General features: G+C 40.1%; 1 protein-coding gene and 1 long non-coding RNA gene across 2 annotated transcripts in view; one reads left to right on the top strand and one right to left on the bottom strand.

Moving 5' to 3' along the window:
* The window catches only part of LOC105387258 (guanylate cyclase 32E), a 64974-nt gene that overhangs the window by 36469 nt on the left and 4950 nt on the right, over window positions 1-23555 (top strand). Inside the window, exons 14-24 of the mRNA XM_048623719.1 lie at window positions 8309-8413; window positions 9035-9106; window positions 9261-9432; window positions 9804-10023; window positions 13408-13434; window positions 13513-13620; window positions 14443-14555; window positions 15030-15181; window positions 15426-15524; window positions 15821-15965; window positions 16453-16551. Coding sequence (XP_048479676.1) covers window positions 8309-8413; window positions 9035-9106; window positions 9261-9432; window positions 9804-10023; window positions 13408-13434; window positions 13513-13620; window positions 14443-14555; window positions 15030-15181; window positions 15426-15524; window positions 15821-15965; window positions 16453-16551 — 1312 coding nt within the window. The remainder of the gene's footprint in view (window positions 1-8308; window positions 8414-9034; window positions 9107-9260; window positions 9433-9803; window positions 10024-13407; window positions 13435-13512; window positions 13621-14442; window positions 14556-15029; window positions 15182-15425; window positions 15525-15820; window positions 15966-16452; window positions 16552-23555) is intronic.
* LOC125489087 lies at window positions 11185-12479 on the bottom strand. Its single transcript, XR_007266736.1, has 3 exons — window positions 12030-12479; window positions 11752-11925; window positions 11185-11581 (listed from the first exon to the last, which is right to left on the bottom strand). It is a non-coding gene; the product is annotated as an uncharacterized LOC125489087 (long non-coding RNA).

Here is a 23555-nt window from a genome sequence, read left to right as displayed (position 1 = left end):
AACAATCAAAGAACACTAATAATTAACAAATCTAGCACTGAGAATTAAATGCAATAGGTCACTGAGAAGACACGTCCATGCACAGTCGAGCGCTGCCCAAAAAGTGAGGGTCCGGCGCAGCTCCATCGGTCAGGCCAGCCGCTCCCCACTGCTCCCCACCGCGCCGCGTCATCACGCGACGTCATCACGCCACCTTGGCTCCGCCCACTTTCTATTGGGACTCTTCGTTATTTTCTAATACGGCCGTTCCTGAGGGCGAGACGTCCTCGTCCGCTTCATCGTCATCTGTGAAACATAAGCAGCATTAGAACCTTCAAGTACAGCCAACTATCCAAATTCCCGCAGACATACTTTTGCAACATAACAGCTTATGAGCGCTCAAGCGTTTATGTTTCAAAACCTTTCACTCAAAATCTTATGATTTCAGCCAAGCAGGTGATACGTTAGCCTAAGCAGTAAAGCAAAGCAACCTCAAGCATACTTCAAGCATACATCACTACACAGCATACGAATGCTATGTCTGCCGGGAGGTACCTTTTCCCGCCGGGAGACTAGTCCCGATCCACCACACCTGAACCAGTGGGTGTTTACCAGTGGACAAGCCACTCCACACGGCAAAGCCATGCGACCAGGATAAATACATCCTGAACAACCACACAGCCGAAGCCATGCGACCAGGATAGAAACATCCTGCACATACACGGGCCCGACGGCCACGTGATGTCTGCCAGCGGCAAAGCCACCCCTCGGCGAAACCGAGATGTACTCACGTGAGAAAAATGCCGCGCAAGTCTCAGGCGTCCACTCGCCACGCCACAGAATCATGTATTCTGCGGCGGCCTGTGTGCGCTTCCCATAGGCACCAGCCACCAGCTGTAGTTCATAGCGGTGATGTGGTAGCTCCTTCGTCACGCGGTAAGGTCCCCGCGTGCCAGCATCAAGTTTTCCGGAAGCCTGGGAAGTTTTCTTGACAAAGACCATATCTCCAACTTTGTAGGTATTAGGTGCTTTTCTCCTAACATTAACGTAATCATCCTGCCTACTCTGATTAGCAGACAGAAGGTCAGCAGCACGTTGTCTTGTCAAGGTGACTGTAGCCTCTCGATTTGGGTTACTATTTTCGAGGGCCACATCGCGCAATAAAGCCCGTATGACAGGAGTGGTGCCTTCGATACCCGCCAGAAGGTGTAGAGCGGATGTTTGGGTGGTGGTATGTTTGGTCGTGTTAAGTATAAGCTGTATCTTCCACAGGACATCTGACCAATCGGCACTGTTTTTATTAACTTCAACGCGGAGCATGTTGAGAACAGTTCGGCAATACCGTTCTGCCTGACCATTTTCATGGTGCATTTCAGGTGTAATAAAATGCATGGTGCAGCCCAGCTCAGTGACCCAGTTTTGGAAACTAGTGCTCTCAAACATTCGTGCTCTATCGCACACAATCATTGATGGAGTACCAAACAATGCAATAGCATTATTAAAAACGCGCTTTAAGTCGTCTGTGTCTTGCCTGTACAAAGAGTACAACAAGCAGTACTTTGAGAATGCGTCCACTAGGACCAGGATGTACTTAAAACCCCTAGATTCTGGAAGAGGACCTAGAACGTCCATATGAATGGTGTGGAATGGCACATCTGGTTTGGTCCATGAGACAATTGGCTGATGAGGTGCTCTCGGGACATTTTTGTGAGAGAGACAGACTAGGCAGTGTGAGACATATTTTTTAGTAAATTGTCTAAGGGACGGGAACCAAAAATGGCGAAGTATAAGGTCGACTGTCTTTTCTACCCCAATATGATCATGATCATCGTGAAATATTCTGAGGAGACTGAGTCTGTGACCCTTAGGGATGTAACACAACAGCCTAGAATCTTCCCCAACCGGTGAGTACTTATAGTACAAGACACCGTTTCGAACAACATACCGAGAGGAATCTAATTGACCCTCCTTCAACTTGTCGATTTGGGATTGAGTTTCAGCATCTGCCGATTGGGCGATCTGAGCCCAATTAGCAGGCTTTCGAATATGGTGAACGTCTACTACTGGGTTCCTACTGAGAAAGTCAGCATGTGACATAAGTGTTCCCTTACGATATTCGATAGAGAACTGGAAATCCTGCATATAGACCCACCAGCGGGCAACGCGAGGCACTAAATCTTTTTTTCGTTCAGTTAGCTTCAGTGAGTTACAATCAGTCACAATTTTAAAAGTGACTCCCAGCAAATAGTGACGAAAATGTTGGAGTGCTTTAACAATAGCGAGAGTCTCCAACTCATAGCTGTGATACCGAGATTCGGCGCCTTGCGTTGTCTTGCTGAAGTACCCTACAACCCTCTTAAGTTTCCCTTCATGTTCTTGCAACAAAACCCCACCATAACCGATAGTGCTAGCATCTGTATGCAACTCCGTAGGGAGATTAGGGTCAAATATAGCAAGCACGGGTTCAGTAGTTAGACAGCTAATGATATAGTCCCTAGCAGAATCCTGCTCACTACCCCAGTTAAAAGGTTCGCCTTTACGAGTTAACCTAGCTATGGGTGCCGTTTTAGTTGCATATCCAGAAATATACCGCCTAAAATATCCCGCAAGCCCAAGGAATTGGCGAACTTGTTTGACGTTAGTAGGTTTGGGGGACTTCACCAGAGCTTCTATTTTACGAGGGCTCGGCCGTACCTGACCCTGGCTTATGAGGCGCCCTAAGTACTCTACTTCGGTGGATAGAAATGTACACTTTTTCAAATTTATTGAGAACCCGGCCTTAGTTAGTATTTCTAACACCTCGCTAAGCGTTTCAAGTCCTTCTTGAACAGTCATACTAGGTATCAGAACGTCATCAATGTAAGTCAAAACCTTGCCACTTTCAATGAGTGGCTTTAACGTCTTAGAAATTATTCTTTGGTAGACGACCGGGGCGTTAGCAAGTCCATATGGCATTTTTAAATATTCATAATGGCCTTCCGGGGTCACAAAGGCTGTCTTCTCGATAGAATCGGGACTCAACAAAATTTGATGAAACCCGGACGCCATATCAATCCCAGAAAAGTATTTAGAGCCGCCTAATCGATCTATATGGTCGTCTATCAAAGGTAACGGGTACCTATCTTTGATTGTGATTGCATTGAGAGCGCGGTAGTCGACGCACATCCTGTCAGAGCCATCTTTCTTTTTGACGAGGATGATTGGGCTCGCAAATTCAGACTCCGATTCCCGTATAATCCCTTTACTTAGCAAGTCACTTATTATTGCCCTAACACGAATTTTCTCATCGAGGGATAGTTTATAGGGCCGATAGTAAACAGTTGCACCACTATTTAATTTAATTTGCATAGAACCGGTTGTAACTGTCGTCGTAGCCGTGCCGGTGATGAAGTGGGATGCATACCGATTAATTATAATCATAAGCTGATCTCTTTCTTTACCTACAAGTGGCGTATTCACTGAGTCCTCCTTAATTGTATTTTCACCCGTGACGCTTACGTGGCAAACCGGCGATGCTTTTATTGTACTGTCGAGGTCGCGTCTAACTAGCCTCTGCACGTCGCTATTTCTTATATACGTAACGCCTTTTCGATTTAACACGTCAGTACCAATAAGCAGGGGTGCATTCATACAATCGCGCGCAACAATGTAAAAGTCAACCTCTAGTGATATCTCAGGAAATTCTACCACAGTGGTCACATATGATGTACACTCGATTTCTTGACTACCAATACCGCGAAGCATACGATAGGCAGGTACCTTTTTGCAATTGAAATGTTTAAGTACACTTTCCGAAATAAGTGAAATGCTCGATCCGCTATCTATAAGTACGTCCACTGGCACACCCTGTATGACGGCCGACATCACGTCCCTATTCTCAGTAGTAAGTAATTTTCGGCAAAAATTTACATTACTAGGGCGATTGCCCTTACTTTCTTCCGAACGCTGTTTTACAAAACATGATTCAACCACGTGGCCCGATTTCTTACAGTATGTACAAATAAGCGGCGTCCTACTACTTGAGGGACGAGGATCAGGTTTCGAAGGTGCGGCTTCTACTTTACGCCTTTTAAAACAATCCGCCCGCTTATGCCCAGTGGCCCCGCATCCAAAACATTTTAAAGTTACATCCGATTTAACAGCTTCACGTTTACGAAAATCACCCCTATTTGGTTTAGACGAACGCACAGGATCACGATTTATTCGATTGTCAATCTTAGGTTTTGTGTACACGGACAAAAACTCCACCAGTTCATGCGATTTTAACTTAGCATTGGTAGCTACCGCTTTTATTTGCGGGTCTGTTATGCCGCGTAAAACAATAGCAACTTTAAGGTCTTCCGACAAACTACTCACTATGTTAAGACGCAATAATGACCTACGTGCATATTCTGAATAGGTTGGAAAGTCATTTGAACTTGTACACATAACCTCAAACAAAATGTTTGCTACGTCGATGCTTCGTGGACAGAGAGATTTGAAGTCACGTTTGAAATTAGTCCAAGTACGTTCGTTGGTGACCCAATCGTTGAGCCACAAACGTGCGTCTCCTTTTAGACACCCCGCAACTCGGGCTAAGCACTCATTATCGTCCCAGCGATTTAAAATTCGCGCACGGTCTATCTCTGAACACCAAACATCGAAGTCATGCACATCAGGGTCAAAATTCGAGACATAGAAATGGTTAGATCTTACTTGAGACAAAGCTGACAACGCGCCGATGATCCTGTCCGTTACGTCGTCCGCCGCGCTCGCGCCCCCTCGTAACGTAGATGGCCCCGGCCGTGGCTGCTCTAGCTCGCTCCGTGACGTCGACGGCCGCGACCCCGGTGGCTCGGGCATGCTCCTCCCGCTCGACACTGCACCAGACGCACCCACATACGCCGCCCTGCCAGAGCCTGACAGCACACATTCGTCATGTGGCCGCGGTGAGGGTGGCGGCAACGATGGTGGCGCGTTCAGCGCAGGAAGAACGGGAGTGGGAGGCTGTGATGGCGTGTTTATCCTGTCCTCTATTGCATTTAATCGGTTGAGAATAACATCTAACACTTCATTCGACCTACCCGCATCATCTTTTTTTCTAGTTCTGGTCGTTGGTCTCTTTGCAGACATAATTTAAAAAGAACACAAAATCAAACAGAATGTGAGCGTTACAGAACGAATCCCACTTCTGATGTAATAAATCAGAAGCGGAGCTACTTAAAAAAAAGATGAACACAAGGCACACAAGATTTAATCATTTAAATTTACAACAACAATCAAAGAACACTAATAATTAACAAATCTAGCACTGAGAATTAAATGCAATAGGTCACTGAGAAGACACGTCCATGCACAGTCGAGCGCTGCCCAAAAAGTGAGGGTCCGGCGCAGCTCCATCGGTCAGGCCAGCCGCTCCCCACTGCTCCCCACCGCGCCGCGTCATCACGCGACGTCATCACGCCACCTTGGCTCCGCCCACTTTCTATTGGGACTCTTCGTTATTTTCTAATACAAATAATTATAGAACCGGAAGGTATCTATAATCGCAACCCGAACGTTGCGAGACTTGCGAGTGCGACCTATAAATTTGGCGGGTAATATTGAAATAAGTTCACACAAGAACACTCGAGCCGCACAGGCTGTGAGAAGTTGTGATAAAATATGATAGGCTGCGCGCTAAATAAATGTACTGATTGAATGTGCAAACGATAAGAACATAATAGAAGCAGTACTAGTAAGTATGTGATGAAGGTACAATCAAAATATCGTGGCTTTCGTCTATTACAAAAATGTACAGTCAGGTTATTGAAATGATGAGCATGAATCATGCACGTGAAAATATGTAGGTATGTATAAAATATATAAGCGATTTGAGAAATAGATATATATAATAAATACAAGTATATACTTGTTATTGATAAAGTATACATATGATAATAGATGTAAATAATTAACATCAATGAATACAATTCATAAGGCGGAAGAAAACGCCCACTAATTTTGCGAATAAGTTTGCATGGAATGTTTGTCAAAGAATAGTTATCAATCGTTAAGGACAAGTCACAAGAAGCAGTAATCAGATAAAGAGAAAGCAGACACCTCAAGCAATTTTCTTCACATCCTCTTCCGAAAATATTCTTATTGCTGGGGAGGTATCGTTCTTCCTCACCGCTATCCTTCCGTTTTTTAACCAGACATATTGGTATTGCTTCAACTTGGCAGTGTCCTTGCAGATCTTCAACAGGTGCTTATTATATATTGTAAGGTGTTCGTTGACATATATTGGTTTCGGCACTCCAGGGAAGCCTAACGCATCAGTTAACAACCGGTGTTTGCGCATGCAGGAGATAAGATTGTCCTTGATAAGACGAGAGCTCAATTTCGCAATAATGACTCTGGGACGACCTTGCACTTTAGTTCTCGGTGTTACGCGGTGTACATGTAAAATGTCATTCTGAGCAATGTCAACGTCAACCTTCTTTCCAATTTCGGTAACAAAAGCAAGTAAATTCTCATCCTTAGACTCGGGTATGCCTATGATCTCGACGTTCAAAAGACGCTCCCTTTGATCGTTAGAATTGATCTCTAGTTTTAGAGACTTGTTCTGCTTCTTTACTTCAAGCAATTCCAATTCAATGCTAGAAAGTTTCTTGGTGACTTCTGAGAAATCTTCCATCCTTTTTATAATATCATCGTACTGATCACTTACAAATTGAGATGATGCTTTTATTGTGGATATTTCTAAGTTCAGGTTATTGTACTTTAGATCTAGATTCTTTATGGACTTATGGCTTTTCCTTTGATTGTGTCTACAGAATAACTGTTGAATATCTACGAGAAAAATAATTTAGTTGTATCTAAATCCTCAGCTCTGCCAGTTTCTTTGTATTCTATCTGTCCTGGTTTTGACAGAAAACTAATGAAATTAGCATAACATTCACCCTTCCTGTGGATTAGGTATCCTGCTCTCCTACTATTGATCTTATACAATTTAGGTACGCCGATGTTGCCCCGATTCGGAATTTGGTAGATAATAATAGTATTTTAATCCGAACTAAAGTAAGTACTACTTTAGTTCGGATTAAAATACTACTGATACTTACGTAAAGTTTTTATTATTTTGAAACCATTTTTTATCAACGATTTTTTTAATAAAGACCGCAGCCCCTTACACCCTCCCCGCTTTTATCAGGAACAGAGAAAACATACCATCAATCTACCGTGCTTTTATAACCTTAATGGGGAAAAATCTGCAGTTTACGTTGGACGAATTCCGTCAATAGAGCTGGATTGGAGAGACTATTCAACCGGCCACTTGCCACCGGTCGTGAAATCCTTTATATTCGAAACGTTCCTTTCAGATCTTCTTCAAACTCAAGCTCCGTGAAATAGCCTCTGTGGAACAGGAACTATCTGAGCCTGATTTAATAGTTTCGTTTCCAACTTATTACCGTCTGAAAATCTACCTGAAGTTCGTTGTTGCATTTTTAAATTCAGTTTATATTTCTTTAGTACCTAAGAAAGTACAAACTTGTGTACAAATATAGAATATTCTATCTATCTATCTGCTTAGGTATACTATAATTTAATGTTGGTATTATATACTTAACCGATTAAATAAAAAAAAGGATTTCAAAATCATTTTCGAAATCCACACTCATCCACCACCAAAATTCAGAACTAGTACTTCTTCGGAGTACCTATCTTAGGTACCTACTTATTCCTCTGGCGAATAAAGAACGCTGGTAAAATTTAACCTCATAAAGATAAAGTCATAACTTTACCCTATATTTTATGTTTGCGGGATTCATTGTTGTTGTTCAATGTTCAATATGAGCGTACTTCTGGTTTTTACATCCACGGTAAAAATATTACCTTACATTTTGTTTTTGTTGCCCGAACGTGTTGATTTCTGTTCTCGCAATGGGCCGACATTACGGACATGTACCTTATTTATATAGGAACATGTATGTTTAAGCAACCGTATACTGGAATAAAAGTACCCTCAATAAAATAATAGTGAAGTGATGGTACATTCGTTATGTTTTAGATTAGTTGGACAGTCGTTATGTAGAAGGCGTTGTATCGCTCTTCTATAGTTAAAAAGATGGGTTTTTAGGGAAGGACGTACTTACTCCTTTATTTCTTCATTCTTCCAGCCCGCACCTGTGTATTTTATTGCCTTGCATTTTCATTCTAAATTTACCTACTTACCTATACCTTTCTACCAAAAGTAAGTTTCATCATCCCCTTACATCGGACACAATCTATGAAAATACCAGTAAACTTTTACGCTCCCAAGCTTGGCCAAATAATGACGCCTTACTAAAGCTCCCCCACTCGGCAGATGCGCGACCTGCAGCACGACAACGTGAACGGGTTCGTGGGCGCGTGCATCGAGCCGCCCAACGTGTGCACGCTGTCCGAGTACTGCACCCGCGGCAGCCTTAAGGTAGGTACCTGAAACAAGGATAAATAATAAGGTTTTCAGTAAAATCTAAAGTGGCGTAAATGTAGAGAAAGAGTGGGCTTGGTCTCATCTGGTTCGAGTTTTCTTGTTTTAGAGCAAACTAGAATAACGCTAGATTAAAAATCCGGCCGTCGTAGGCCTCTAGATAAGTGGGAAAACCACTGCAGAAAGCTGCAGTGGTTGTTGTAGTTGCACCACGTTAAATATCGTAACTAACAGAGATCTCTAGTATTTTAAATAAAATTATCTACTTTCAGCAATTCGTTGCTTTTTCGCCTGAAAAGTGACTATCAGGAAATTATACGCCAATAAATGAGCGTGAAGTTGTTATCTCGTTTCACAAATGACACCCCTCGGAAATATCGGTTTATTTATGTCATGTGCCGTTATTGCGAGCCGTCGGAGTGGGGCGGACATTGAGTGATATTGCCGATCGACTTGCTGTAAAATGATGCGTATTTATTTATAACTTTCCGACTTTTATGTAGGTACTAGATGCTTATGCCTATTTTATTACGATAACTTACAATTTAGTCTAATAATACTTGGTAGATGCAACATGTCTTGTTTTACACATTTTGAACATTACGTATTTATTTCTAGGATATTCTGGAAAACGAAGACATTAAACTGGACAACATGTTCGTTGCATCTTTAGTCGCCGACATCATTCGGGTAAGTTTACACTTAATAACTGTACAAAGCATCAGGGAAACCCATCTTATCCCGATTTTAATACCATATCCCGTGCGGAACTAGTCGTATTGAGTCGATTCCCCGATATTACCTATAATTCAGTGACTTCCCTCTCACCCGGCTCCTCCCCCAGGGCATGATCTTCATCCACGAGTCCCCGATCCAGTACCACGGCTCGCTGCGGCCGTCCAACTGCCTGGTGGACGCGCGCTGGGTCGTCAAGCTCACGGACTTCGGCCTGCACGCCTTCAGGCGGGGCGAGATGCCGCCAGCGGAGCCCGCGCAGATACGCTCGCATATTGATAGTGAGTCCGTTGTTTGTAGGACCTGCATTCGTGGCATAGGTATGGAAGATACGCACGATAAGACGTGGAAAAAGTTTTGCGATGCACTCGCGCGGCCTCGAGGGTGAGCGCGACGGTATGCTTAAATTATGTCACGTCTTGTCTTGCGCGTATTGTACCTATGTGCCTCGTGTTAGGTACGCTAGGTACAAGTGCGTTTATAAGTTTAAATGTACCTATGTGTACGTACATGAGTTATATTTATCAGCCCGTAGGCCAAAAGTTATAAACCGATTTGAGTATGGTTTTTTGCGTGTTTGAAAGTTTGAAGCCTCACTTTCCCTCGTCAGTTAATCTAATATCAAAACTAACTTACAAACCTCCATCCCCAGGTCTAGTATACCTAGCCCCAGAGCTCCTACGAGCCAACGGCTGGAGCAACACCCCGTCCCCCCACCAGCCCATCTACGACGGGTCCCCGGCAGCGGACGTGTACGCCTTCGCCCTGGTGCTTTATGAGCTGCACACGAGACGGGGGCCCTTCGGCCCGGACGCCCCGGCGACCCCCACGCTGCTGCGGCAACTGGCCAACCCTGGCGCCACGCCTTATAGGTAGGTGCGTGTCTAGAGACATGGACTGGTTGTATATAATGTTAGATAGATGGGACTTAGGGCGTGTTTCACAATGTCCGGATAATAGCTACCGGTGGGATGAAAGACATGCTGTCACAACCATCATTACACGGACATTGTGAAACAGGCTCTGAGCGTTATAAAAGTAGTTGTTAGTACTTGTTAGGTATAGCATCGGGTCGAATATTCTCGAGGTCTAAGACCTTAGTAAGCATACCTAAACCGTATTGTACCTACATATAGCTAGGCAATATGTGATTTTGGTAAACCGTAGTGAGGTATTATAAGATCACGAGACCTTAAGTTCCTCTATTTACTCGTCGTGTTAAAAATGACACGTGAAAAACCGCAAACTAGGTAACTCTTTCCTTGACCGATTTTCATACAATAAATGTTTATGTTCAAATATCTACCTACGCACTTCTAACCAGATAGGTTTCAGTTACAGTGAGTTAGGTTGGAACATTTTAAGTACCTACGTGCTCATACATTCAAATGCGTGCAATTCATTAAATGTTCTCACTAAGAGCAACCATTAATATAATATTCAACGAGTTGTAGGTAAACAGTGCAGACATTTCATGCAAATAATTAGCAGCAATTACGTCCAGGAGCGTGATTCGTGTCACAAAAAACCCCGTCGCTTTCATCTCGTTTTCAGATTTTTACGAACGAGGTGTCAAATTGCGATTCACATGGCACTAAAACCCAAGCTACATAGTAAGATCGTTTAGAGATCGCAAAATGAATGAACGAATGGAGAATGACGCGATTCATGTCATTTTTGTTGAACTTTTTGATATCGCCTATCTGTCATATTTTGACGTTTAAGCGATTTTAAACTTTCGAAGAAAAGGGTGAAATTGTAAGATCGTTTTCAGAAAAAATACCTACTGCTAACAGTGAAATTGACCATGTACGCATCTCTCCAACATCTTCAAGCCATTTTTCAGCCGGACAGCCGTCCCTACAAGATACGTTTCCATCTTTACCGAATTCGTAATTTTCCTTTATAGTAAGCTTGTATTAGTGATATTTATTTGATTGGCGTGGGTTTTAGCCTGAGGCCCTCGCAGAATGAGGAAGAATATTTTTCCCTCAGTGTGCAAATTGTAAGTTAATGAATTAAACACATTGTAATGCATGTCTATTTTATTTATTGATAGAACTAATAAATTCTATGAATTATCACAAATACATATATTAGGTCCCTTTACCACTTAATAAAGCTACAGATAATGGCAATCAAAGATTAAATTGTCTTATTTTTTCTCATATTCTCTCTTATAGGTTGACTGTTACAAAATGCTTTTAGCCTTGTGTATAGTTATTAATACTTATATAATACAATATTTTGTTAACAATTATTAAACTATTATTGTATATAGGAACTTAGGTAATCAGTAATCACAGGTGCTCCTCTGTTTGAATTGACGCATGAAGAAGAGGAAGAAGAGAGGCGTGAGGCCATTGAAGGCCAGGCGCAGGGACGGGATCCTCCCGCGCACCGCCAGTCTTGATTGTTCCTTTCATTAGCCTAGAAAAGACAAAATCAAAAGTTCAGTATGATATTGTTCTAAAAAATTACAGACACTAACAAAACTACACTGTAACATAAATATTCAACATCAGTTTTCCTAACACATTATTGGGGTAGCAATGAAGTTAAATTCTATTCTATTATTTAGCCAAACATTTAGGAATAACCTTTTTCCATATGAGGAGCCCCTGCTCAAGAAGCCTCTCATTGACTGCAGCCTGTCTGTTCATTGCTTCAGCTATTCATTGTGAGGGCTGAAGCCGTGGCCCTCTCATAACGCACTTGCTCCATCTGCAACTCAAGCACATCGGCTGCTGCTTGTGTTCATCTCGTTCATGATTCTAAAACAATTCAAACAGAAATTGGATACATTGTAAATTACAATACCTTCTTGACTACAACCGGTTATATTTCCAAAAAAATAGGTTAATACATTGATACTTACATGTCTCAGTCGTATTTCTCTAAGTTAGTTAAACTTCCTTTCTTCTTATTTTCCAAAAAAACTACGTTGATACGAAAATGAGCAAAGAAAATCAATGTTTTTATGTAGAAAACATGGCGGCTGTCAAAAGTGCCACGGGTTATGAATTTCTTCAACGTTGAATTAAAAAGCCGTTTCTTGATACTTGCTATCGACACTAATTCCAACAAAATATATTGTAGGAACAAAATTATTTAAAACAATTAGTGGTAGTATTTATAATTTTTGCATGGCAATTAAAAAAATATAGTTTCATTCATTTCACTCAAGCCATCCCAATACGAACTAGCGATATGAAAACGAGATCAAAGTATGTGTGTTATGAATCGCGTTTTTGAACATTGCGGATTTCATCTCGTAACTCGTTCGTATCGCTTTACAAATATTTCGGTTGAGATGTGAATCGCGCCCCAGAGCTGCTGTACCGCTCGTTAATTGTAAAAGCGTTACATTAGTTGCAGTGATGGTTTATTTTTGTTTGTCGTTTGCTAGAGACGGCGGTGGGTGGATCTGTAAATAAATAACGATGTGGGTGATCCTAGCGTTCCTAGACATAGCTGGATGTTTCTTTAGGATTTATATTTCTCTGAAGGATATTGGAAAATAAGTGGGTGTAAAGAGAGCTGGTTAGTGGTTGGTCCGTATATTCTGAATATCGTGACAAAAATAGTCACAGTTATTTTTCTCCGGGTATCATTATTGCACAAAAACAGTTTAGTTTACTGAAGCCGGTGGAGACACTTAAGTCAAGTGCAGTCTCGAGAGCCTCTCAAGCGACGGTGTAGTTCCACTATGTGCCATGAATACTATACTATCTCATTCATTCAATAACGTTTCCATGGTATGAAAATTATATTTAATTTACTTAGTCCGTTAGAGAGCATTTTTAAATTAAACCACTTTACACTTAGATAATGTTCATGCAGTACCTATATCCAAAAATCTTACATAATTATCTCTGAGTGCTACTTAACTACTCTACAGAGTGTTGCAAAATTGGTATACTAAGCCGAAACCTACATGTGCAGCATGGTATATCTAAGCCCGAAACTGAAATCAGAATTTGGAAATTCGCGTTTTTTTTTTTAATTTTCCATAGTAAAAAGTCACGTGACCAACAAAGTTTCTATGAAAAATGATTTTTTTTTTCGCGAATTTTCAAATTCTGATTTCAGTTTCAGGCTTAGATATACCATGCTGCACATGTAGGTTTCGGCTTAGTATACCCTTTTTGTAACACCCTGTATATCCCGGAATTCCCACGAGAGACTCTTTTTCCCGAGATACCTAACTCGCAAGTAAAATCTAGTCATAATCACACCACCACTATAATACCCAGGCCGCCCCTGGAGCCGCTATCAGGGCGGTTTAACCGTCCAGTCGTAACAATATACCATAAATGTACCTAATTCCCCAGACCACCGTTAGAGCCGCTATCAGGCAGGTTCGACTGCGTGCGCGAGTGCTGCGTGGAAAGCTGGGCGGACGAGCCGGCGGCCAGGCCCGACTTCAAGGCGATACGGACCAGGCTGAGGCCTCTCAGGAAGGGCATGTGAGTTGAGCTTTTGATTGGGTACCTAAGTATCATGCATCTTCTAAGTACTTATGTAAAAGTTTAGTTAATCACCAGCGCCTAAGATTAACGGTGTAGACAAAAAAAGGTGAGTTGTGGGTAGAATGAAGTATCCACGTATCCCGGGGATATCCGCCGGTATTATTTAGACTCTAAATTTTAGAGTGTAGACGAAAAATATATTAACATTGGTGCTGTGATGTGGGTAGAAGGAAATATCCACCACGTAAGCAAGCACCGCGTGAGTGCAGGTCACTTTTGTGTGAGCAGCCACAGTGATCAGACTATACTAGACCCTAAAAAGGCCGATTCGCACATATCAGTATGGCTTCAGTGCCGGCACAAGTCCGGCACAGTTCCGCCGCAGTTCAGTGTCAGTGAAAATTATTTGTGGTTTGATGGAGGTAACATGTCGTGAGAGCGGAGATATTGCATATTCGGTGCGCCGTGTTAGCAGCCTTGCGCCTTTCATGATCGGCTCAAGCTATCTGACTTGTCCAAGAGTGAGCCAGCGGTACCATTTATTTTGTATTAATATTTATGTTTCATTTTCTTTCTTCTGCTTTGGTTGGAACCTTAGAAGTTCATAATTAAGTTATCGTCCAGGATACGGATTCTAAGCAACCTTATAAAAATAATAAGTAAGTAATTGGATCACTAATAAGAAAACTAATTAAGGAAGTTGGAATACGTAGGTAGTTAGTGAAAGAAAATAAAAGTCAAGAAAACTTCCAAGACTTCTTTCTCATTTAATTAGGCATTTATTTACTGATTCATGTATCTCTGATTATATTATTTCAGGAAACCGAATATATTCGACAACATGATAGCGATGATGGAGAAGTACGCCAACAACTTGGAGGCTCTCGTGGACGAGCGCACCGACCAGCTCGTGGAGGAAAAGAAGAAAACAGGTGAGCTTTCCAAGCCTTTTCAAAGTCCAAGACTGAAGGAAATAGGTAGGTAGATAGAATTTCCTACAGCTTTTTCTATAAAAAAAATCATTTTTTTATTTGTTGTAACGACAACAAATAAAAAAATGTTTTTTTTTATTTGTTGTAACGACAACAAATAAAAAAATGATTTTAAGTAATGAAACAACCTTTTCAAAGTTCCAACTAAACGTAGTTGGAACTTTGAAAAGGTTATTTCATTACTTTTAGATTGTACGACATGAAATGAACTGCTGCTGTGCTGCTAACCCAAATATATCGTATGGCTTAATTTCCGGATAGGATAGGTACCCTATAACCAGCAGTGTTCGTATAAGCACTTGATCATTAATGATATCCATTACACCAATGTAACCTTCGAATCATACGTCTACTAGGTACACGAGTGCACTGTTTGTAAATATAACTTAACAAACTCCCCATCTCCACTTCCAGAGGCCCTCCTAGAGGAGATGCTGCCGGCTCCAGTAGCCGACCAGCTGAAGCGCGGGCGCCGCGTTCTGCCAGAGAGCTACGACTCCGTGACCATCTACTTCAGTGATATAGTCGGCTTCACCGCAATGTCGGCTGAGAGCACGCCGCTTCAGGTGACGTGACCATACTGGTTTTATTTGTAATGTTTGACCAAAGATGATTGGTGACACCGATAAAATTGATGTGCGTGTTGACTGTTGACCTACTAGTGTACAATCACATAGTGGCTAATATTCAAATTGGCTATGTAAGCCTGTAGAAAGATTTTTACTGGCTAATAATACTCCAGCCTGTACCAATTTGCTATAATGCTGTTTTTTTTTTGCATTTATAACATAATTATGTGATGATTTTCAGGTTGTGGACTTCCTCAATGATCTTTACACGTGCTTCGACTCAATATTAGAAAATTTCGACGTTTACAAAGTAGAAACTATAGGCGATGCTTATATGGTGGTAAGTACCTACCTAGATAACACCGTAGATATTTTACGTTTTATTTATAAACACCTATCTAAGTAGTTATTTTAATGCTCCGAAGAAATGAGAAGCAGCTATCTAACGGATCTTTAGAAAAATCTATCAGTCCAAACACTCAAATAACTGTTCAATTGTTTTACCACGATGCCACTTAGCGAATCAAACTGCACAGAGGTTCAATATAAGTACCTACCCTGAGCTTAATTTAATCGGAATCACCGGCGAAGACACGCCAAGTCCAAAACATAACTAATCTACCAACTCCTTCCCAGGTATCCGGCCTCCCCATCCGCAACGGCGTGGCGCACGCGGGCGAGGTGGCGTCCATGGCGCTGGCGCTGCTGGCCGCCACGCGCGCCTTCCGCGTGCGCCACCGCCCCGAGCAGCGCCTGCTGCTGCGGGTCGGACTGCATTCTGGTGAGAACTTATTGCTACTAAATAGCCGCGTATCCACCTGTCGCACGCCTCGGGTTTGCTAAAACGCGATCCAATGCTCGGTTTGTATAAAAGTACCCTCGATGATGACCATACAAACCGAGCATTGGATCGCGTTCTAGCAAACCCGAGGCATGCCTAGCCGAGGCAGGTGGATACGCAGCTATTGGTATAGTTAGCAACTTCGCTTTTTCATAAAAGCCTGGAGACTGAAGGTATAACGAGACAAATAGAGCCCTATAGAACTGTTAAAGTGAAAGAACCAAAGCCATCCGGTCGAGTAGCCATAGATTGAGCTGGATTGAGGTTGTCGCTCATATGTGGCTGTGATTGAGTCGAGTCATGCTGGACCACTAGAGGGCGAGGTGGCGTCCATGGCGCTGACTTTACTCGCTCGGAGATTACGGGCTGATGCTGATGATGATCCACTTATATAGTCTGAGCATAATTACAATTTATCATATTTCAGGTCCCGTGTGCGCCGGCGTGGTCGGTCTGAAGATGCCGCGGTACTGCCTCTTCGGAGACACCGTCAATACAGCCAGTCGCTTCGAATCTACCGGCGCCCGTGAGTATAGACCTTTCGCAATGGAATGATTGATTGAACGTTCTAGAGTGCGCCCCTGGCTTTCACTGAAACTCCTAAAATTACCATAAGTACTTACCTAAGTACTTGTACAGTCAGCAAAAGGGATTTAGGTAGGTAAGTAGGCCCTAGCGCAAACAGTTTAATACTTGAACTCATGAGGTGTGTAGATGAATCAATTTTTTTATTTATTTTTCATGTTTTCGTAACGCCCGATATTAAATCATAAAATTAAAGTGTTTGTGGCTTTATTGGGTAGAATAGAATAGAATAGAATAGAATATTTTTTATTTGCATGAATGTAGGTAAATGGCAAGTTATTACAAATTATAAGTACAGCTACATCCTGCCCTTTGGGGGCGTACAAATATTATTACATGAGTATTTGGTGCATGCATACCATTAATAATAAAATTACAAAATACAAAGCTAGTCATAATATATTATATTAGTTACAAATTGTCAGCAAAAAATTCACGTACATTATAATATGTCTTTTCTACAAGAAGTTTTTTTAATTGATTTTTAAACTGTATCATATTATTCGTCTCTCTTATATCTTGCGGTAAGTGGTTAAAGATTTTTGTTGACATTCCAAATATACTATTATCGAAGAGAGCTGTCCTCCTCGAGAACGCACATAGTTTATGTTCGTGCCTTCTACTCTTTAACGTTGTAAATCTATTTAAATTCGATTTGACGAATACTGCAACTTCATAAATATATAAGCTTGGTAATGTCATCAATTTAAGTTTTTTGAAATGTGGTTTGCATGTATCAGTTTGCTTTAGTCTAAAAATTGCTCGGACACATCTTTTTTGAGCTTTAAATGCACTCTCTTTGTCTGTTGAGTTGCCCCAAAATATAATCCCATATCTTAGTGTGGATACAACGTAAGCATGATATGCAGTTAGTACTGTTTCCTGGTTTGATTTTTTTGAGAGCATATAAAGTGCAAAGGCAAACTTGTTTAATTTAGTACATACAGCGTTAATCTGATGTTTCCATGTCAAATGAGAGTCAATTACTAATCCTAGAAATTTATGACTTTTCACATTACATAAGGAATTATTTTGATATGTCACATTTATGTCAGTGGGTTCATTTTTATTATATATTGAAGTAAATGTCATAATTTTGGATTTTTCGATATTTATAATGAAATTATTCAGTGATAACCAATTAATTATACTATTTAAATTATCTTGAATGTCATTCTCGTGTTTATTTTTATCAATACCCCTAAATATTACTGTGCTGTCATCTGCAAATAGTACTACAGGATGGCTTGTTGCTTTAGGAAAGTCATTAATATATATTAGAAAGAGCAGTGGCCCTAAAACACTACCCTGGGGTACCCCATATTTGACTACTGCTGTTTCTGAAATATAATCCGTGCTTGTTTTAGTAACAGGATCAATTTTTTTAATTTTTGTGATTTGTTCTCTATGCTCAAGATACGATTTTAAGAGATTGAGTACATTACCTCTTACACCATACGCATACAGCTTCTTTGCAAGTATGTTATGATCAACAAGGTCGAAAGCCTTTGTAAGATCCATGTACATTGCACTAACCATTTGCCTTTTGTCAACACTAGTATAGACTTTTAGTAAAAAATCATATATTGTGGAGTTAATATTTTTATTTTTACGGAATCCTGCTTGTTCTGTTGCAAAAATGCCATTCTTTTCAAAGAAATTATAAATGTTATTATAGATGACTCTTTCAAATATTTTAGAGATAATGGGTATAAGGGCTACTGGGCGATAGTATTCCATATTTTCTCTGCTTAGTTTTTTAAAGATTGGTATTATTACAGTTCTTTTAAGAGCTGTCGGAAATATACCTTGTTCTATACATAAATTTATGATGTAGGAAAGAATTGGACTTATAGAACAGGCTACATATTTTAATACTTTTGTACATATGCGATCATAGCCTGTACTATTAGTATCTTTTAGGTTACGTATAATTTTGTAAATACTATCCGGCGTTGTTGGGCCAAGAAAAACAGACTTTTCATTACTTTCTATATGATTATTGATTGCATCAGTATTTTTCGTATGTTGAGAAAGCGATGAAAGTCTATCTGCTTGGTTTGTAAAAAAATCATTGAACTCTTGTGCTATTTTTTGTGGATTCTGAATAAGTCGATTTCCAATTTTTATTTGTGTAATGTCCTCACTAGGAAATTGACATTTCGTTTTTTTAATGGTCTTCCATGTCGCTTTACATTTATTATCAGAATTTTTTATGTAATAGTTATTTTGTGCCTTTTGCGTTTGAAGAACTACACGTTTAAGGCGTTTGCTATAATTTTTAAGTTCTTGTTTATTTTTTTCACTTGGATTTTTTCTATATTCCCATAATTTTTTACGTTTTTTCTTTGAACATAGTTTTATACCTTTAGATATCCACTTCGGTCGACATTTTGAGGATATTTTTATTTTCACAAAAGGAAAATAAAGATCATAGTACAATTTAAAGGTATCATAAAATAAATCAAAGGCTTGGTTAGCCTCAGTTTGATCGTACACTTCCCTGAAAGTTAATTTAGAAAGACAATCTTTAAAACAATTTAAATTTTCCGTAGAATAATCCTGTCGTTCCACAAACCAATGATCAAGGCTACATGTTTTTTCTACTGGACATTCAAACAATTGAGCTGTATGGTCTGATAGAGCCAGCTCTATCACACTAGCTTTCGAGCCTCTAATGTTATGGATGAAATTATCCAAACATGTACCGCTGCTTAGTCTAGTTGGTTCATTAATAGAGAGTTTCAAGTTGTAGCTATGTAGTAACTGTTCAAAATCGGTACTCAATTTAGTTTTTTTCATTCGGTCTATGTTAAAGTCTCCACATATAATCAGTTTATTTGAAGCTTTGTAGCATAGTGATGTCAAAAGTTTATGTAATGTAATATAAAAAAGGTCAATGGTTTTCGAGTCATATTTGGGAGGTCTATAAATACATATAATATCAATATTGTGGTCTATTAGATTAACACCACAACATTCAAATATATTCGGGATGTTCAGATCCTTAATACATATTATTTCCTTGTACTTATGGGTTTGTGACAAGAGAATGCATGATCCACCATAACTATTTTGTCTGCAATAGTAAGCCGCTAGTTTGAAATTGTTTACGTTTAGAAATGTTGCAGTATTGTCGGTCATTTTATGTTCTGTAATACATAATATATCAGTACGGATGCCCTTATCGAGGAGTTCGCTCAATACAACAGTAAGTAGATCAGATTTCGATAATAGACGCATTTTTCCTGAAATAAAAATGACATATTATGTATCTAGCCTATCTGAAACCTAGTTAAACATTGTGGGAGATTTGGCGTTTCGACTTTCTCCGTGTTCGGCATCATAAGGGTCACAGTGACAGTTAAATAAAGTCCATTTTTAACCGACTTCAAAAAAAGGAGGAGGTTCTCAATTCGTCGGGATCTTTTTTTTTTTTATATTTTTTTTTATGTATGTTCACCGATTACTCCGCCGTTTATGGACCGATTTTGAAAATTATTTTTTTGTTGTATTGGGTTGAGCTCCCAGGTGGTCCCATTTTTTTTTCAGAATTTTATCTCACCCCCAAGGGTGGGTAAAGGGGTAAAAACAGGGTATGAATTTCCATTTTGGGCACATATTAACCGATTCTAATGAAATTAAGAATGTAAATATAGTTCTTATAACAAAAAAATATGATGGTGACCTTGAGCTGATCTGATGATGGAAACGGAAGGCAGTCAGGGGAACTCCTCAACGGTATATAGCAACTACTTCGTGTTTAGGCTTGAATGATTCGTATTGATTAGTAGGACTTTTTGGTATCATTTGCACCTTACTTTTGATTGAAAAATATTGCAAATAAACTAAAAACTATAAAATAAAATAATAATTAAAAAAAATAAAAAACCGACTTCAAAAAACCACTAAAATGTAAGAAATAATTTAAGGTTTACACAAATTCTACTCGTATGTGACAGTACAAATATACCTAAGCAGGAACTGTTCTTTTTTGAAGTTGGTGCCATATTTCTTCAGATTACTTTGTCACCGCACCAACATCAAAAAAAAACAGTTCCTGCTTAGGTATATTTGTACTGTCACATACGAGTAGAATTTGTGTAAACCTTAAATTATTTCTTACATTTTAGTGGTTTTTTGAAGTCGGTTTTTTTTCTCTCCACCTTTAGTTTGCAAGGTGCGGGTGCCTATATAAATAGAGTGAGTCGCCCGCGCGCCTCAGTTGTAATATCACCATGCAGAAATGACTAGGTTTCAGATAGGCTAGATACATAATATGTCATTTTTATTTCAGGAAAAATGCGTCTATTATGTAGTCTGAGCCTATCTGAAACCTAGTTAAACATTGTGAGATGTGTTTATTATCGCATGGTGGAGAGAAAACCAACTGTGACCCATAAGCTACTACTGATGAGTGTATCAGTAGATAAATATTTGAATCTATAAATTTATAATGCATAGATTTCTAGGTAATAGATATACTAAAAAGAAAGGTATAAGTATACATAAGACTTAAGTACTTCCTTATTATTCCTGACTTGTCAGAAAGTTATGAAAGTTATGGTATAAATACCTACCTATATGTATAGGTATGGATACACACAGTGCCTCTTCGAAAGCAATACTTATAAGTAATTATTGATCAAAATCTTGTTATTGTCAAGGCAATATTTTTAACATACACTAGCCGAATGGATGGAACCAGTGAAATACTTTGCAACAATATTTAAAAGCTGTAAAATGTAGAATATCGATCCAGGCCGCTGGGGCTCAGGTCAGCACATGCTGACTAGGGTATGTAATTCTGGACTGACCTCAGAAATGCAGCAGCCGACCCTGGAGCCTTGAGGACCTGCTCAGTCAGCCCTGTATGACGACACGGCCTGCAACACCTGGCGCGGCATCTAGTCCTTGGAACGAGGAGTGGTGCTTGAAGGGAAGATAATTTTACTAAATATCTCAGCCTCATCAGCTACTGGAAAATTAGATGAAGGCTGTGACACTGGCGGATAACTAAGTATTCAGTTTTTCAAAACATGATGCAGATTGACAAGTAACACACAGTCTAATTTTGTATTCTAACTAACTCGGCGGTTAACGAGTTCCTGTGCAGTCCTACTAGGAAGGAAAGTTATTTTATAAGCCTTTGCACCGATTTTGTGGGCTACTATCATTCTGTATCATCATGTGTGAATATTATGAGCTCTGGCAGCATTCCTTGGTAGATGACATCAATTAATAAAGATTGATTAACACAACAATAACAATTATAATAGTTGATAAATGAAACCCGGCTAACATGTCTTAACTGGGTAAGTAAATGATCAGTCATGCCACCAGGATAAGTAAAATGTTCAGTACTTCATATGAAAAACATTAACAAGGTCACCTTTAGGTATGTTCGTCAACACTAAGGGCAGGTCTCGGCCAAAACCTTAAGGCTTCGCCTTGTTGCAACTTCAAAGATACGTATGTAGGTACCTACTTACATTGTTGTAGGTTCGATTTTAAAACCATTAAGTCAACCTAGATAAAACAAAATAAAATAGCTCGATTAAATAAAGATGGTACGTAAAGATGTTAGTTGTACCTGATCAGACCTGATGTAACGACAGCCAACATAGACTCTCTAATCTGTGGAAGCAACAATCATGGTGGCGGGAACATGGACAGTTGGACGAGCCACCTCGAGCCTGACTTATCAATCAGAACTGACAGTTCGCCAACAGCAGATAGCTTGCGGCTATCTATAGGTAAACTTAGGTAGTTAGCTATACCCAAGAAAAATTCCTTGGACATCGATATGAGAGTGGAACGGCGAATAACTGTGACATTCTTTAAAACAAAAAGGCTTGTTGTTGTCCAGCTAAGGAAGGTTACCTACTTCAGCGACCTGGTATTGCATTCTGAAAGAACTGCGAAGAGCTACTATTATGACTAATAATTATTAATTATTTAGAAAGTTTTCAGCAAACTCTAATAAATCAAGCAGCTACCACGTCACCGCTGCCCGGTTATAACTCTGTACTAGCTTAGTAGATATATATACCAGTTCTAGCCTTCAGCTAGAGGCCAGAGAGCTCCTAAATGAGATGCGAGTACGAGCATGACACAAGTAATTTTTTACTTGGTAACTAGTTACGTAACTAACTGAAAGATCCATAAAACAGTTGAGGATTACTAAAATGGAATTGTGAAAACGGCACGTCTGCATCTTAACCAGTCAGTCTAAGTAGTTTCAGCAGATACAGTGTTGAAAAATAGTTATGAAACGTTTGCGCCAGAATCGAATTAAAAATACATTTTCATTAGAGAAGCCGTTTAGGCATGAATAGGTACTTTCACCCTTTGGATTGTGCTCCAAATGATGACCTTCGAAATTCATAGAAATTTAATGACGACTGCCATTGTTTATTATCTAGCCCCGTACATTGAGTAGGGCTGCGGCTACACGTGATGTGATACACAGTACACAGTAGGTATATTCATGTTCCCAGAATAGTGGAAGTTATAATTTTACCAAAAGGTAGTCGTCTCGTGCAAGAGCACCGTTACTTGATTTATTCGATACACAACTAGTAGACAGCTGCTGCGTAGGAGGTTCACGCATTTTTCAACAACGAGCTCGGATACACACTCACAATCCACTGGGACATAAGGAAGACAGCTAATATGGTGCCACTCAGAAACCGCGATGACACTCCGATCATGATCACCCGACAGTAGGATCATAATAAATTCGGTAACTTGTGAAGCGGTATGGTATAGCAACAGCGACTTTCACGAAATCAGGAATTAGCTCAGTGCTTTTAGGTTGAACACTCGCCGGTGGGATTCACTTTGCTCACAGACGAGAAAAGAAAATACTCAAAGCTGGAATCTGCCGATGTGTCATGACACTTAAGATAGTGTCTGTCACTTTATATGACGAAAAACGAACTT

This window comes from Plutella xylostella, chromosome 10 (assembly GCF_932276165.1).
Source record: "Plutella xylostella chromosome 10, ilPluXylo3.1, whole genome shotgun sequence".
Taxonomy (NCBI): domain Eukaryota; kingdom Metazoa; phylum Arthropoda; class Insecta; order Lepidoptera; family Plutellidae; genus Plutella; species Plutella xylostella.
The sequence above is the reverse complement of the archived record's forward strand: the minus strand, read 5'-3'. Positions and strand labels throughout refer to the sequence as shown.